Source organism: Panthera leo, chromosome B3, assembly GCF_018350215.1.
Source record: "Panthera leo isolate Ple1 chromosome B3, P.leo_Ple1_pat1.1, whole genome shotgun sequence".
In the NCBI taxonomy this organism is placed as follows: domain Eukaryota; kingdom Metazoa; phylum Chordata; class Mammalia; order Carnivora; family Felidae; genus Panthera; species Panthera leo.
The window spans coordinates 103,960,365-103,978,235 of record NC_056684.1 but is presented as its reverse complement, the minus strand read 5'-3'; the positions used below and the strand labels follow the sequence as shown (position 1 = coordinate 103,978,235).

Here is a 17,871-nt window from a genome sequence, read left to right as displayed (position 1 = left end):
ATGCATTATGAAGACTCTTTCATGTTTATGCATTTCTTTAAAATACAACCAAAAGAATGATGAATGAGAGAACAGAGAAATCCTAGGGAGATAAAGAATATGACTTATTCTGGTTACATTACACAGAATTTATTATTGCCATTCACAATTGCTTAGACTTCTATAGTTCTAAGTTCTGTAATTCTTTTGAAACTTTCAAGTACAAAGTCCTGTCTTATCCTACCTATTTTGGGGACTACAATCCTTAGTTTAAGAACTATATATCTGATTTTAATACCTTTATTCTTCTTAATACATGAGGTAAAGAGGTCTGCTTACATTTAACTAACTTAACCTCATTCTAGCTACTTTTCTGTTCTATGTTATTATAAATATTTGATCTGAATCAAATAATTCTGATTCATTTATAAATGAATCATCTTTTTGTCTCCCTGTATTTTCAAATACAGTATATATATTTATTTACAACCAACAAACTCACTGAAGGCTGGAAACTTTCTATTGCACTCCCATTTGTAAAATGCAGAGGATGCTAAATACTGCTCATTGACTACAGCATTTGCTAAAAATATTTAAAAATTTAAGTAATAATCATATCTAACATTTATTGAATCCATACTATAGGCTATAAGCATCATGCTAAGTACTCGGTCAATATAATTTTATCAAAATCTCATAACAATCCTGAGGTAAACAGTACTATTATTTCCATTTATGGATGAGGAAACTAAAGCTTTGAGAAGTTTACTAACTTGCCCAAAGTTACACTGGTAATAAATTGTCTGAACCAGACTCAAACCTTTGTCTGTCCAACACCAAAGCCCCTGGGAACAACTTCTGAATCAAAGAATAACCATAGCAAAACAAATCCAACTTTATGCTAAAGCTTGCCTCTATGCCAGTCCTTGCTCATCCAGACCACTGTATAAACAAGAGAAGGCAGAGTGCAAGGTAAAGTACACACACTGCTGGGGCGCCTGGGTGGCTCAGTCAGTTAAATGTCCGACTTCGGCTCAGGTCATGATCTCCTGGTTTGTGAGTTCCAGCCCTGCATCGGGCTCTGTGCTGACAGCTCAGAGCCTGGAGCCTGCTTTGGACTCTGTGTCTCCCTCTCTATCTGCCCCTCCCCTGTTCATGTTCTGTCTCTCTCTCTCTCTCTCTCAAAAATAAATAAACATTAAAAAAAATTAAAAAAACAAAAAAGTACACACACTATTACACAGGATAGGATCAGGTCAAAATTTTTACAAATTGGCATTATTCTCTAATCTATTTCTGTTAGATTTTATCTTAGGTAGTAAATGCATAGCACCATTTTATTCCCTCAAGTTAATCTGAATCTCTACAACTTACGTGTACTTATTTTTGGTTTTCCTGATGCAAAAACTTGAACTGAATGCTGATCCGCATAACAACCAGTGAGTGTATAATCTAAGATCCTAAAATGAAGCTAGAAAAAGAAGAGAAATATACCAAATTGAGATGATTATTTGGTAAAAGTGATGGCTACATTTTTTCCCTTGACACAATTTTAGGAATTTACTTCACACAGTTCTCAAAATAAAAATGTGTGTACGCACATGCATGCATAAACATATACACTTTTTCCCCCTTTATTAAGACCATTTCTTTGTGAAGTTGTCATTATGAAGTGCTTAATATACACCAGATGCTTCACTAATATGGACACTAATCTACACTGCAAAGCATCCTTATTTTATAAATGAGGCAATGAGGTTCAGAGATGGGAAAGATTAGCATCCCAGAATGTAAGGAGCAGAGCTGGCATTTGAACTCAGACCCAAATGACAACAAAAGCTGGTGCTTCTTCCCCTAGGGTGTCTGGTGCTCTGTATGTCCTCTCTAGCTCTAAGGCTATCTTGCTGTGATATATTTCAGATCATAATTCTTTTACAGGCAGAAATGTATGTATACACTTTTCTAGCAAAACCCAACAATGCAATTACTAAAACTGAAACAGTTTATCTGGTGTTTGGAGGGAATGAGATATTCTGCTTAATTTTCCAGAAAACTGAAATTTAATTTTTATAGAATTAAGCTTAGAAATCATCCTTTCTCTCACCTATAAAACCTTTCTAGAATGTAATCCATATTTCTGGAGTTAATTGATAATGTGGCATCATCGGTATAAATGCCAATTATTATATTGTAGAAAGGGCTCTTAACACCTTCTCTGAAGGCATAGTGGTGGGGTGCCTGAGTCACAATGATATTCAGATGAACTATGAAAGGTATCTGTCTTATGAGGGAGCACCAGTCTCCTTTTGCTGTGGTTCTCATATTTGCTGCTCAAAGCTCCCAAATTTGTAATATCCTGATACCTTTTCTATGTTTTTTTTTTCTTCTAGCTCCCATCCCTGCAATTTTCTCCCACTTCCTAAGTTTCTCCTTTTGATTGCCAAACTAACTGATCCACATACATAGAATGTAAATTTTCAAGTCTTCAAAGCAATTTTTTTCCTATTGCATCTCAAACTTTAATAGTAAAGGGCTTTTGCTTGTTTGTTTGGTATAATTCTAGATGCTGAAAGTTATGCCAAGATTGATTTCCACATAACTAGATATTATAAAAATAAATCTATTCAGTAAACACAAATATGTATTATGTTTATACATATAACTGAGTAGGGGATGAAAGATTATAACTGAGTAGGGGATGAAAATAAATTACAAAAGTCAGAATCCCTACGTTTGCCAAGACCTACAATGTAGTGACATCCCACATTTTTTCTGAAAACTATCTGGAAATAGGAATTTTTATAATAATCTCTGAAATAAAGCTTGTGGGCATAGCTGAAGTCAAGATGGAAGAAACAAATATCACTAGTGTACTTCAGACTTCATTACCATTTCCTCTAATTATCTTTATATATAGATTTCAATCTCTATTCTTTGATTTCTTTACCATTCTATTTAGATTTTCCTTACTTTTCTGATCACCCCTTCAATTCTTCTCACTGGTTCTTCTAAATCATTCTCTTATTTTCTCTTTTTCTGATCTTATTCATTTCCACTGCCTCAACTATTTTTTCCGCACAGATAACACCTAAGCCATTATATACTGTTGAGCTCTCTCTTGAGACTCAAGCTTCAGGTTTTTAGCTGCCTACTGGACACTTACACTGAGATATGTTGCTATTACCAGCAACATACATGATATGAAACCCACTTCCTCCCAACTTTCTCCATATTAGTACTTTCTTCTAAATATATTCATCCTTCATCAAATATTTATGTGGTAGAGAATGAACTAGATGTTGGTGATAAAACAATGAATGTATGACACTCACATGGTCTCTGCCCTCTTGGAGTTTCAAGTGTGATTTAAGCCACATTTTTCTTTTTTTAATCTTGGGCTTAAAACCATTTCTTGTTTCTATATTTAATTAGTGATGAATACTTTACCTTTATCACAGCATGTCCAGCAGTCTCTCTTTCTGTGACCTTCAGCATCATTAACTTACTACCTTTCATCAGGAATACTAATATAGCTAAAAAATAGTTCCTCTCTCTCAAGTTTCATTATTTTTTTTCTACCTACCTTCTCACATCCATTCCAGATTGATCTTCGTAAAGTATTGTTTTCTGAGAGACCAACCACTCCCATATTCAAAAAAAGTATAACATTTTCTAACAAAAGAATAAAAGTTAGAATGCAAACCCTCCAAAGCTATAATCTAGACCTAAATCACTTATCCAGCCTTATGTGTTACTACTGTTTCTAGCACGGCCCCTAAGCATGCTTTGTTACCATTCATTCCTTTGATTAAGTCATTTATTTACCTATATAAATGTTCATCAATCTTCAAAGCTTCATTTTCATGTTTATCTGGGCCTCAGAGTTTTGCTTAAACTCCATCTCTACTGCAAAACTTTCCTTGACCACTTTGGTCAGAAGTGCTCACTGTTTCCTTCAAATACCAAAAGCAGTTAGCATTGATCAATTATTGACATGTATTGGTGGAAAATCCCAGAGGTCAAGGGCTACATCTTATATTTTTTGTATACAAATGTTGAATGTGATAACTAAGAGCTGGGTAGATAGAACTTGGTTTATTTGATGTGTTAAAGTTATAGTTAAGTGTTTCACCTTAAAATTTGTTACATATTAAGTGAAACAGAAAGTGACTAATACTAAATAGAAATTGCACAAAAAAATCTTAAAAAGGACTTAGCGCAGACAAGAAGTTTCTCCAACAAAAAATGCCTAGAAAACGTTAAAAATCAATTAGATGTATTTAAAATTTAAAAAGAAACGCAAGTTTTCTAATGTGGTGAGCCATATAAATGTATTTACCTTTAAATATGCTGTACCTCCAATGCAAATCTCATCAAATGACTGCTTCTCATGACTCTTGGCTCCAAAAGTTACAGTTCCAGAAAGATTAATTTCCATTGATTTGGGGAACTTCTGTCCTAAGAACACAAATGCACCAACTGACTATTTTATTTTATTATTTATTTATTTTTATTTAGAAAATTGGTTTAATGTTTATTTATTTTTGAAGGAGAGAGAGACAGAGTGTGAGCAGTGGAGGGGCTAAGAGCGAGGGAGACATAGAATTTGAAGCAGGCTCCATCCAGGCTCTGAACTGTCAGCACAGAGCTTGATGTGGGGCTCGAACTCACAAAGTGTGAGATCATGACCTGGGCTGAAGTCAGATACTTAACTAATCACTGAGCCACCCAGGTGCCCCTACCAATCAACCATTTTAACTATTTAACAATTTTAACTATTTTATTCTACAACAAATGAATGAAAAAAAGTTAATAAATAGAAGCTTACCAATAATCCAGACCAATGAGCTTTTCTCTCGAAATACTTCAAGCTGGCCAAAACTCACTTTGTATTCCACATGTGTGATTGGACCCCTTTAAAAGAGAAAAGGACACAACTGAAAGAACAAGTGATCATAAATAGAAAAGTTTTAAGAGATCTAAGTCAAATCTTGCTAGTGTTATTTATTATAACATACAAAGCAGATCTGTATTCAAGTTTGCAGAATAAAGTAGAACAAATAACGAATATTATACCTCAAAAAACACCAGAAACACAATAAACATTTTTGGTGATGATGTGCATTTCATTATTAATTCTAAAAACAACTATAAAATCATATAGCATGTATTAATACAGTTATATAGATTGACATAGCATTAAAACTATGATTTTGGCATCCTGTGAAAAGAACTATACTGTAGAACAAATAAAAACAGAACTGATGACAATGTAATCTTATGATATGATTGGCTTAATTCACCAGGTAGCTGATAGTTGGGTTGACTTGTACGTACAGCACAGAGAAATTGCTAGAAATAAAGCCAGGAGTGAAATAATCCCTAAAGAAGCTACACTGCTTTTAAATTTATATTTACTAGCAAGTTTAGAGATTAAACTAGGTTAATCTCTTAAACATGGTCTTAAACAAGTCTCTTAAAGAGATTATTTATATGACTAAGTTTTGAGTCAGAATCAGGATTCATTTGAATAAAATAAAATTTTTAGATCTTAAAAATAAGGTAAAAAACAAAGACAAATAATTTATTGTAGGGCAGTGGGAATGTACTAAGAAAAGCAGAAATCATGGCATCACGTTTTATTCCTACCTATTATAAAAAGGTATATGAGCTTCACAGAACTCAAAATTATTTTTCACACTTTCATGAAGTTTTAAATTAACTGTTATTTTTACTTGTATTTCTTCCTCTTTCATTTGATAAAAACCCAAAATCGGTGGAACAGGGACCTGGAAACAAACATAAACAAATTTTTGTATAATTCCTAGGTTAATGGATCTAAAATACCAATGATGATTGAGAAAAAGGCCTTGCAGTAGTTATTATATACAGATTACTCCAAACTGTTTTGATAATAGATGATGGAGCTCTATTTGTTCTAAAGGTAGGAATTTTTCTATTTCCAGTGATGAGAAAGGTGCCTTACAAGGTATGCAATACATCGTTTTTCCTCTTACTCATCCAGCTTCCCCTCCTCCAGGTTCTCTATGACCTGCAACATAAGACATGCACTAGACATATTGCTCACTGATGCCTCCTCACAGCTCCTGCTGTCCTATGACAGCAGGACTTACCCACCCTTTGGCTCAGCAGTAGCTTACTCAGTTGATTACCAATAACCAATTGGAGGAGAAACTATCTGTAGGCTGGAGAGAGCCAATCATTCTTCTAGTATATCTAAAGTAATAAGTAGACTCTATTTATGTAGTATAACTTAGAGCTATAGGTCATGTGGAAGCAGAGAAATCAAGTTGGAAGAGGAAACTGAGAAGCAGAGATGAGACAGACAGTGTACACCTTGGTACAGAGTGACTTTAATTTTCATTTTCTGGTTCTATTCCTAGTACAGGCTAGGTATGCTTTTTATCCTTGAATGACAAGATTGCTTCTTGCATTATCAAAATAAATTCCTTTTATGTAAGCTAGCTTGAGTAGGGTTTTTTTTTTTTTTTTGGTTGCCTCTACCTTCTTTTTTTAAATTTATTTTATTTTATTTTTTATTTTTTTAAATTTATATCCAAATTAGTTAGCATATAGTGCAACAATGATTTCAGGAGTAGATTCCTTAGTGCCCCTTACCCGTTTAGCCCATCCCCCCTCCTACACCTCCTCCAGTAGCCCTCAGTTTGTTCCCCATATTTATGACTCTCTTCTGTTTTGTGCCCCTCCCTGTTTTTATATTGTTTCCCTTCCCTTATGTTCATCTGTTTTGTCTCATAAAGTCCTCATATGAGTGAAGTCATATGATTTTTCTTTCTCTGACTAATTTCACTTAGCGTAATACCTTCCAGTTCCATCCATGTAGTTGCAAATGGCAAGATTTCATTCTTTTTGATTGCCAAGTAATACTCCATTGTCTATATATACCACATCTTCTTTATCCATTCATCCATCGATGGACATTTGGGCTCTTTCCATACTTTGGCTATTGTTGATAGTGCTGCTATAAACATTGGGGTGTATGTGTCCCTTCGAAACAGCACACCTGTTTCCTGTGGAGAAATGCCTAGTAGTGCAATTGCTTGTTGTAGGTAGGGTAGTTGTAGGGTAGTTCTATTTTTAGTTTTTTGAGGAACCTCCATACTGTTTTCCAGAGTGGCTGCACCAGCTTGCATTCCCAGAGTAGGTTTTTTTAATCTACTGATTCACAATTAGGACAAGAGACAAATGGTATAGTAAAAAGAAGGTTAGGTTTTAGAGTGTGGAAAGTGTGGGTTCAAATCTAAGCTCTGTTATTTACCAGTTATATGACCCTGGGCATGTCATTTAACTTCTCTGAGACTCTCTTCATCTGTAAAATGGGGCTAGTAATACCTACGTTAAAGGTTTTAAAAGTACTGGAGAAAACACATGTAACATGCCTAGGACAGTGTCTGACACAGCAGTTATTCAATAAGCAACCTTTAAAAATAGTATTATCTATTTGTAACAACAGTTGCCTGAGATTACAGGTATTTTATGTTCATGATTCAAACCATGACGACATCATAGTAGGATCTACCTTATGTTCATGGAATCCTTATTAGGAAGCATTAAAAAAAAAATAACTCCCATGACTTTGAAAACAATTCAGTGCTGTAACAGACACCAGAGAAAAGAGGCATCCTATTCAAAGAACTGAATCTTCATCTTCATTCATCAATTATTATCTGGTAAATAAATAACCAAAAGTTCTCATGTGGGCCAAAAGTATGAATGATTTGTTTACAATGATTCATAAACATGAAGATTGGCAAAGTCTCAACTTTGCCAAGATTGCTTACCTGGGAAGTATAGTAGCATAAGTTAAATGACTCTAAGGGAGGTGTGAGTGGAAATTTGTAAGGTCCGCTAAATGCAGAATCATCCATTGCATCAATGCTACTAGAAGTCAGAATGGCAGAGTCAAGAGAAGTCACACAAGGATGAACTAGAATATCCTGAAGTGGAGACCCATTGGTGGGGAGACTCAAGCTGATGGTAACATTTGGCATGATTCCTTCTAAGTCACACTGCAATGAAAACAGAAACAGATATTACCAAGATCTTAGAAGCATACGTCTTCTGGGTGAGGCTTTTCTGAGTTTATCTAAGTCATTTCTCACAGCTTAACTCACTTTTCAAGGTATTGCTCTTGCTTTCTGTGTTCTGGTTAGTTGTTCTATCATACTCAGATTCCAAGCCAGAGACTAGGAGAGACTTCCTAAAGGCCTGTAAACCCTTGAAAAGCTATTTTAAGTCCCTAGATTTGCTTTCCTCTAATCAATCCACCCTCCAGAGCTATCTTAACAAAACAGAACTTTAAATATATTGTATCCATGCTCAAGGTGTTTCAATAGTTCCCCCTCAGTTTTGCATTACTTTTAAGTCTTTCATTGTTTGGCTCCCAATCTACCTCTTTCATCATTTTCTACCCTGAAGCTGTGAAGCCAGTGTTTTGGGAAGGTTATGGAAGCCAGATATGACAGCTTCACAGAACCTCTCCCTGAGCTCCTGCTTTAAGGCTGTGCTGGCCAAATGTAGCACTTTGCAGTCCTTTCCATGAATTTCTTCAAGGCTGTCAACATGGTGGCATCTCAGAATTCTCTGCAAATTCTGACTTCTCCAGACCACAGTCATTAGTGACTATTTCTAGAAGGCTGCAGCCAGAAGATCAGAAACTTTTATTCTCTCAATTCCTCTTCCATCTGGTATGAGCTTCACAGATTTCAAAATCATTTTTCACACTTTCATGATGTTTTAAATTAACTATTATTTTCAGTAAGCCCTAAATCCTATATTAAATACCTTTACTCCCCTAAAACTTGTAATTTTTTTTTTTTTTTTGAGAGAGAGAGCATGTGAGTACATGTGAGGGAGTGCAAGCAGGGGAGGTACAGGAGAGGGAGAGAATCTTAAGCAAGCTCCACGCTCAACGTGGAGCATGATGTAGGGCTTGATCTCAGGACTGTGAGATCACGACCTAAGCTGAAATCAAGAGTTGGACGCTTAATTGAATGAGCCACCTAGGTACCCCTAATGGCTCTTTTTCTGACCCAACCAGAATGATACACCTTACCTATATGTTCATGATAATCGGGTTCTTCCTTTCTATCAACTCTAACTTGACATTTCCCTCTATTAAAACCCCCAATTAAAACTAGTCAATTGGGCCATAAAGGCTTATTGATATGTTTTGTTTGGTTAGATATGAACAAGTATTTTAAGAGTCAGTAGAACCCAGCAGGTATAATGCTCAGCTTCAAATGCAAGCAGCTAGTTCTATCATATACATAGTCTGCATCATGCAATAACTGCCCACCCCCATAGGTATTTGTGCCCTGTTTGTTTCCCTCTTGAAGCTTTAAGTTCTTTGAAAGCAAAAATTGTTATATCTTTCTTTGTATTTCTAGTGCCTAGCACATTGCTATGTATAAGAGACACTCAAAAAATGCTTACTGATTAGGTATCTTTTTCTAGTTGTGGACCCCACCTTTGTTTTCCATTCTAATATGACATGCTTCACTTTTTTATGCTTTTATCTACTGCTTGACATATGTGTGAATTCAAGAATACATCTACTATACAACGTAAGCACTTAGACAGCAGGCAGGCATTATGAACAGTACCACATATAATTAGTACCTCATAAAGGTCTTTTGGTAACAGTTACAATAATGTCTATCACATTTGGGAAAAAAAATGCCTAATAACCTTACCATAAAACTTAAAAATATTTTAGTGTTTTGACTTTTAAACCATCTGCTACTTCACTCTCTATATGTGAACTAGCAAGAACCAAAAAAAAAAGGTTTTTTTGATATTTATGGAGATAATAAAATGAGCAAATATTAATAGCAAATACTATTACAATGTTTAAATATTCAGTTTGTGCTTATTAAATTAGTCTAATATCCTAACAATCTAATATCCTTTTTTTTTTATTTTTTTAAATGTTTATTTTTGAGAGAGAGAGACCGAGCACAAGCAGGGGAGGGGCAGAGAGAGATGGAGACAGAATCTGAAGCAGACTCCAGGCTCTGAGCTGTCCGCACAGAGTCCGTTGCAGGGTTTGAACTCACAGGTAGTGAGATCATGACCTGAGTTGAAGTCTGATGCTTAACTGACTGAGCCACCCAGGCACCCCCTAACAGTCTAATATTCTTAAAGGGATCGGAAAATTGCAACCACTACGAAAACCACCAATGGATTATCTGCCATCTAGTCATTTAAAATATCAGATCATCAGTCTTTTACTATTAAATGAGGAAATTCTAGATGAAACCTGAAAACTATCTTTTAAACAAACCTGGCATATATAAATTTGAACTTTTAACCAGGAATTATAAAACACAGAAGGGACCTAGAACTTACCTGATTTTTTTTTTTTTTTTTGAGACAGCGTACAAGCAAGCACAAGCAGCGGAGGGGCAGAAGGAGAGGGAGAGAGAGAACCTTAACCAGACTCCACGCCCAGTCGTACCCAATATGGGGCTTGATATCATAACTGTGAGATCATGACCTGAGCCAGAATCAACAGTTGAGACACTTAACTGGACTGAGCCACCCAGGGATCCCAAAGTGATAATAGTATTATTTCTATTGTCATTTCCTATTTTCTAACCTTAAACCAGAGAACCCTACATTAACCTACCAACTTGTTTAAATAATACAAGAGCCCTTCAAAATGGTTTTAGATATTAAGTCAGAGATTTGTCAATTTCATCCTTTTTAGAGAAAATGGAAAATAGGCATGATGGTTTTAAAATATTTTCACAAATTCTTTGACATTACTCTTCAAAAGATGGAGCTTAATTCTAGTTGCCTTGAATGTGGACTGGACTTAGTGACCTTTTCCTAATGAACAAAGTGTTGGAAGTAATGTCATCTGACCTCAGCTTAGGTAATAAAAAGGATAGCTTCTACCTGCACCTTCTTTCTCTTTCTCTGTCTCCCTCATCTGATCTCTCATTTGATCTATAGGAAGCTAGTTACCAAATTGTGAGGAGATTTTTAAATAGCCTACTGAGAAGTCCACATGGAAAGGAAGAGAATCCTCCCACCAACAATTTGCTAGCCATGTGAGTTAGCCACCTTGCAAGTAGATTTTCCAGCCCCAATCAAACCTTCAGGTGACTATAGCTCTAGCTGCAATCTTGACTGTGATCTCATGATGGACTTCATGCTAGAAGTTCCCATCTAAGCTGTTCCTGAAGTCTTAACCCATAGAACACTATGAGGATAATAAATGTTTATTTGGGGGATAATGAGGCAAATCAATATGCAGCAATATATAACTAATACAATTCATAAGGAATGCAAAAAGGTAATATTACAAAATTTCACACAAATCTAACATTTAATGACTGCTGTTTATGAGAAAAATCAAGAATGTCATATAACAATGTAAAATAAAGTCAGAAAATTTTACTTTTCTCCGTACGTGTTAAATGGTATGATAAAACAAGTATGAGAGAAAATCTTACCTTGCAAGTGACAGTTCCAACGACCTGCCATGTATCTGCTATATCCTGTTTATCGTATTGCATGGATTTTACCTTTTCGGTGATAGAAATAGAAACTTGTGGTTTTCCTTTGTATGTTCCAACTTTCCAGGCTGGCTGTTTTTGTGAATGAGTCACAGAAGCAAAATTAATACTATCCAATGAATTCTGTAAATTGGCATCCAACAAAGTTCCAAATGGACAAGCTTGTAGAAGCAAATCAGGTAATTGGTTCAATTTTGTATTTAGCTCAGTGTCATTTTTTTGACTCAAGGAAAGAAAATCCTGTACTCCAAAAAGAAGTTCAAAGCCTTGTGAAATTCCACTAATGCTAATTAACGGTGGATGAGGGGATAAAGTTTGTTCAACTAGTGGAACACAAGCATATATCATGTTATTCTTCAGAAAAGCAACAACTGGCCAGAGTTCTCCACCTCCTATGAGGAGCCCATAGACGGATGTTTTATTGATGTGTGAACAGCTATCACGACTCTCTATGAAGTCCTCATCATCATCCAATAATCTAAGTTCAAAGAGTAGTGCTTTAAGAAAGGGACCATCTTCAGGAATAGGCACATAACTTGCTCCATTGAAGACTTTGGCTCGTTTTTCAACAGTTGGATACCGTCTTTATTGTGGAAACAAAAATATTATGAATGGTTCTTCCAAGGAAAATAAAAATAGAAAAAAAACCCTAAAACACAAGGCTAACCGTAATAACAAAACACGATAACAAATACATACACATATCCACAAAAACCATAACCAAAAAAATATATTCCATGTTAAATTTCTACTGTAACAACTAACTTTTGTATAACAGTTATGTAACTGTTCGCATATTATCTCAAATTATAAAGTCATTTATTACTGAACATACTTCAATTTAATTTTTTAAATAGGCATAGCACACAGTTCTCATTCAAAATTCTAGTCTCTTTGGCCACTCAGATTCCTACTTGGTCAGCCAGGTACACATACTTGGATACATTTTAGGCATCTATAAGGACTTTTTTTCTGATTCCATCTTAGCAGGTTCAATTTAACCCTCCACAACTTTGGATTCACTAGTTGAGATGATACAAATGTAAAAGGAATGTTCTATTCTACTCAACTAATAGTGAATAGCAAAATACCCTGAGTCTTCTTGCCAACTCCTTAAAATATAAGAACATTTTAGTAATAAAACTGCTTATCTCTATGGCCCTGAAAGATATTATGAGATAATAAAAATAATAAAAACTGAATAATCTTTTATGGTTTGCATGTCCTAGACTTAATAGTAAGTTACTAATTTATCCTTTTGGCGGGAAAAAGACTAGAAGATGCTTTTGTTCATTTGCAGAATGATATGTTACAGTTTAAAAGAAAATGTACTTTTCCTACTCTTTTTCCCTCCACTCTAATGTCCAGAATAAAGTCATTTATTGGCTATTAACTTCTGTGTAAATCACCCACTTTCCTAAATCTATTTTCTTATTTGTAAAATAAAGGGGCAGCTAAAGAATATATAAGCAATTCTCACCAAGGATCAAGAACAAACTTAGCCAAAATAATTTTTTTGCACTAATACCACTAATAAGTTATTGATGTTTACTAATAATTTTTAAGAAGAAAAATAAGAATGTATTCAAAGTTATTTATATATTAATGAACCTCACTCACTTATATTCTGATGCACTTTTTTGATTGAGAAAGGAAAATAATTAGCTCTCCAGTAATGGCTTAGAAAGAATGCCCTTTCTTTCTCTGAGTCTCTGGATAAGAAAGGTTGAGAATTTTGAACTAAACTCTAGCCCAGTGTCTTATCCTCTGGTTATCTAGAGGATAATTAAAGTCCTTCTTAAGTGTAAGAATCTCAATATTGAATGTACAGATAAGAAGTTAATCTGGGAGTGTATATAATGCCTTGATATGTGCTCAATAAATATTTTTGTTGGATAACTCAACCTATCATTTCAGATTTATTCTATACCTTTTCTAAAATAGAACTCAGACCTTGGCCCTATAATCATAGAGTACAATAACAACCTAAGCCATACTTAAGCTGATACTATTACTGTGTATCTGGACAGTAAACTTCTAAATCAGAATTTAGACCAAGTTTTGTTTTGGGAAAAAGTAACCACATGCAGGAAAGGTCATCTGCTTTTAAAAATCTTAAATGATAGCCATTATCCTTTGGCATATATATGGGTAATATGCCGGAGCATTTATGTTTAGCCCTTACATCAGTTCCAAGGAATCAGAAAACTGAAAACAATAAAACTTACTGCCTCCACAGAGATGTTGAAAAGCCCACCCAAACATATCTGAATTTTTCTTCTGAAATTCCTAAGTACAATTGAGAAAAATCTTCTGAAAACAACCATGACTTCTTTAAGGAACTTATTTTTATAAGCATTAAAAAAAATCTCATCTCTGTGAGATATTAAGATAAGCTACAAAGCCACAGATATAAATACAGTATGGTACTGGTGCAAGAATAGGCAAATAAAGTAATAGAACTGAAACAGACCAATATTTATATGGGAGACATATCAACTATCAATAATCCCAGAAATCAATGAAAAATATATATACTGAAAAAATATACTAAACATATGCAGGAAAACTGGCCCACACAATAGAGAAAAATATAAGGGGATTCCTCTATTAACACCACACCTGAAGATGGATTAAAGTTCTAAACATGACAAGCAAAATGATAAAGTTAAGAGAAGATAATTTAAGAATATAGCTTGTGAAATAAGGGTAGAGAAAAACTTCTACAAAATCCCCAAAGTACTACTGTGATAGTAATAAAATTAGTGGTTTCTATTTAACCAAGGGATAAAGTTGAAAACGACAAATGAGAGAAAATATCTATCGTAGCTAGAAATGACATAGGCCTAATGTCAAGAATACACAATGAACTCGTGCAAATTAACAGGAAAACAAACAGCAACTCTCAAAGATAAAATGGACAAAGGATATGTACAAGCAATCCACAGAAGAGGAAATCCAAAGGGCTAACAATCATTGCTACACAATGAAATGCAAATGAAAATAAGATATCCTTTACACCAATATTGGCAAAAACTGGAATAAATGTTGGGATGGAATGGAGATATAGGAACCTTTGCTCACTGCTGATGAGAAGAGTGTTGACTGTTAAAGTATTCCGAGGAGCTAATTAGTTGGCAATATTTAGTCAAAATCAGCAAAGATATGTCCTATGGACCTTTTGAGGCTATCTACTGCATCACTATTCTGGATGGCTGAGTTGGAAGCAACCCAGGATATCATCATTAAGGGAAGGATATAGGTAAAATATGGAGGATGTAGACCACAGGGTACAACAGAGCAATGGGCTTAATCTGCACTGTCCAAAACAGGAGCCACTAGCCACGTATGACGATTTAAACTTAAATTAAAATTAAACGAGACTGAGTTCCTCAGTTACAATAGCCACATTTCAAAAGCACAATAGCTACATGTGGCTAGTGACTACAATATTAAAAAGCACAGATTTAGAACACTTCCCATGTCCATTACTGCAGAAAATTCTATTGGGCAGAGCTGCTCTGCATGAACATAAAGTAACATGGACGTTTCTTTAAAATAGTGCTGAGAAGTCTGGCAAATGCAGAAAAAGGAAATGAAGTCTATAGCACACTTAATTGTGTAATTTGAAAAATGCATAGACAAACACAGAAATAAAAGGGTAGCAACAAACATATGAGAGTTACCTGTGAGGAGGAGGAGAGTGGCAGAAATAAGGATACTCAAGGTAATATGTAAGTTCTTGGATAAACCAGTGAGGCTGATTAACCGTACCAATGAATACTATTAAAACTCCTTGCTTGAGGTACAGCAACAACAAAGTAAGCCAGGTATATTAGGGGGAAATGATAAACTATAACTCTGATGCCCTCAGGAACAAAACAAATGTTTAGGTTGCCAGGAGGGAATTTTTCATATCCACGTTGCCAACCACTTTCATTTAAAATCACACTCATTTTCATCTGCAATTCAGGGCTATGCTACCTCCCTACAGAGCTTTCCCCAGGGAAGAGTAACAATGTTGGCAAGAAAGAAACGTCCATAGCCACTGAGAATAAAAGGTCATAGGTCACAGAATTGCCACCTATATCTTACAATGAGTTATTGTATAATTCTCATCACAGAGCTCTTTTGATAAAGTGTGGCAAATGCTAAAAGTGGGGCCAGATCAGCTCACACCATCTAAGAAAAAGTGAATACGGTTCAATTTTTTGTACTTTTTCAATTTTCTTCAACAATCCATCTGAAAATTTCTAAACATTTCTAAAATAACAGTCTTTTAATGATCAGCAAAGATTTTCCGGAAGAATGAGTTAAAATGTCCTTGAATGATCTTTATCAACAAAAGAAGAATGTGAAACCTGTTTAGTGCTCAGTAAGTTTCCTTTCTTTCCTTTGGTCATCTCCATCTCAATCCTAAGCAGGTGGAATTATTTTAAGAGAAAGTAATAACAATATTGCAGAACACATAATGCTTAATGTGTGCCAAGCATCAACTCATTTAATTCTCACAACACTATTTAGTAGTATTAAGATCTTCATTTAACAGATGAAACGGAAGTTAAGTAAATTAATTGCCCAAGGTGGCGGACCAAAGACACATCCCCAAACTACAATACATCATCCATTCCTCCGATCCAACACCTCTGAGAATTCAGACCTGCATTTACCTGGAGAATCTGACGGTGCCACAAAATGGAGTTCCCGGCTCGCGGCTTATGAGCCACACTGCCCGCTGGGCCATTAAGCCACTAAAGCATCAGCTGATCCCTAAGGTCTCTACGGAAAAAGGACTGGCCTTCTCAGATGGACTTCTACCAGAAGACCCGGGGCTCACTCAACCTGAGCCACCTTCTGCCTCACCACAAACAGGTCGGGCTCTGCAGAGACGCTGGCTCCTTCTGGTCAAGTGACTAAAACCTCTGAGTCCGTCCTGTCAACACACGCCACAAAAGTTCTGTGACTCCTCACCTAGAATCTCGAGAAACATTCCTCCCCACCAACCCACTGCTTTCTTCCTCTACCGTCCACTTCCGGGACGGTGGCCCGCAAGGATCACAGTTCCTCACTCGCCCAGGCGACGAGCCTCTCTGCGGTTCGCCGGCTGCCGGCTTCCCTCGCCGGCCCCTCCCGACAGCCAACCGGGCGCGCGCAGCTCCACTTCCGGCGTACGAGGCGGTGACAATGGGAGCGGCGCGGGCGGCGCCGGGAGGCAGCTGACAGGCGTCTGCGCCTTCGCTTCATGGCCGCCCTCCCGCCCCGCCTGGGCTCTGTGGGGAGTGGGGGAGCCCGCGGCGGCCGGGAGCCAGAGCTGGCGAGCCGAGCAGGGGGCTGTGCGCGGCGCCGCTGAGGCGCAGCATGTGAAGAGGAGACGGCTTCCAGTGCGAGGCGAGCCTCTCAGCCGGCCGGGATGGCTACGACGGCCGAGCTCTTCGAGGTGAGTCCCGGCGGCTCCCCGGGGAGTGGCAGGCCGGGAGTGCGGGCCGCGAGGTGGGCGGGCGGGCGGAGGCGCGGGCGCGGCCCTGGGAGGAAAGGTGGGAAAGGCGAGGGGTGGGGTGGCGGCTCTGGGGGCCGCGCGGGCGGAGCGTGCAATGGGGGAGGGGTGGCTTGGGGACCTGGGTGGGGAGGTGGGCAGGGAAGGGAGCCCGGAATGGGAAAGGAGGAGGGTTGGTTTTGTCCGCGGGGCTGGAGGGGAGCGTCGGAGGTTTGGGCGTTGGAAGATGTACCGGGGATGAGAAGTGGGAAAGGCTGGCTCAGGGCGCGGAGAGAGCAGCCGGGAGCCCCGGGTTGGGCGAGTCTCCCGTCTTGTCGCTTGGATCCTCAGATAATATTCTAAGGGGGCCACCTGAGACTGGGACTACTGGGGGCTTCTCGCTGTTGAGTCATTAAAATTATTCCATTAGTGAACGTTACGAGTGGCACTCAGGTGCCTGCCAGTTTCCCCTTACCTTACATTCGAAGAGGCTGAAATGCTTTTTAGGACAATAAAGGCCCACTTAGCCCTTCAGACTGAAGGGGGGCGGGGGGAGCGAAAGTAAACATCAATGTTCGGGTCTCCAGGAATTTCAATGTGTTATAAAACCACCTAACTGCTAGCTAGAGAATCCTTAGTGCCTGAGACAATGAGCATTCTATTGTGTTTCTTTCCTTGAGCGTTTTCGCTCTCTGAAACTTAAAATTTAATTTAGTGAAATCCAATGTAAGAAGCTGTGGTGTTTGAGATGACTAGAATAGGAAATTGTAACTGGATCACCAAACAATGAAACGTTATAAAGGCTCTCCTTTTGTGAAAGAAGTGAAAACAGATGTAACGAAAAAGGAAGGA

The 17,871-nt window shown here is 37.3% G+C and overlaps 2 protein-coding genes across 11 annotated transcripts in view; one reads left to right on the top strand and one right to left on the bottom strand.

Moving 5' to 3' along the window:
* The window catches only part of AP5M1 (adaptor related protein complex 5 subunit mu 1), a 59,318-nt gene extending 42,689 nt beyond the window's left edge, over positions 1 to 16,629 (bottom strand). For 8 of the 10 annotated variants that reach the window (XR_006203847.1, XR_006203848.1, XR_006203849.1 and 5 more), the window contains exons 1-7: positions 16,217 to 16,629; positions 11,484 to 12,129; positions 7,803 to 8,030; positions 5,629 to 5,768; positions 4,808 to 4,893; positions 4,319 to 4,437; positions 1,354 to 1,450 (exon numbers count right to left, since the gene is read on the bottom strand). Coding sequence is in view for 5 of the 10 variants with exons in the window: in XM_042943337.1 (XP_042799271.1) it covers positions 1,354 to 1,450; positions 4,319 to 4,437; positions 4,808 to 4,893; positions 5,629 to 5,768; positions 7,803 to 8,030; positions 11,484 to 12,129; positions 16,217 to 16,290 (1,390 nt within the window). In the remaining 5 variants the exon portion in view is untranslated. Of the gene's footprint in view, positions 1 to 1,353; positions 1,451 to 3,804; positions 3,933 to 4,318; positions 4,438 to 4,807; positions 4,894 to 5,628; positions 5,769 to 7,802; positions 8,031 to 11,483; positions 12,130 to 16,216 lie in introns of those variants that run through there. The other 2 variants (XR_006203851.1, XM_042943341.1) reach the window with 2 other exon arrangements.
* A 122-nt stretch (positions 16,630 to 16,751) lies between these two features.
* EXOC5 (exocyst complex component 5) overlaps positions 16,752 to 17,871 on the top strand; it is a 57,577-nt gene continuing 56,457 nt past the window's right edge. Inside the window, exon 1 of the mRNA XM_042943336.1 lies at positions 16,752 to 16,983. Coding sequence (XP_042799270.1) covers positions 16,957 to 16,983 — 27 coding nt within the window. The 5' untranslated portion in view covers positions 16,752 to 16,956. The remainder of the gene's footprint in view (positions 16,984 to 17,871) is intronic.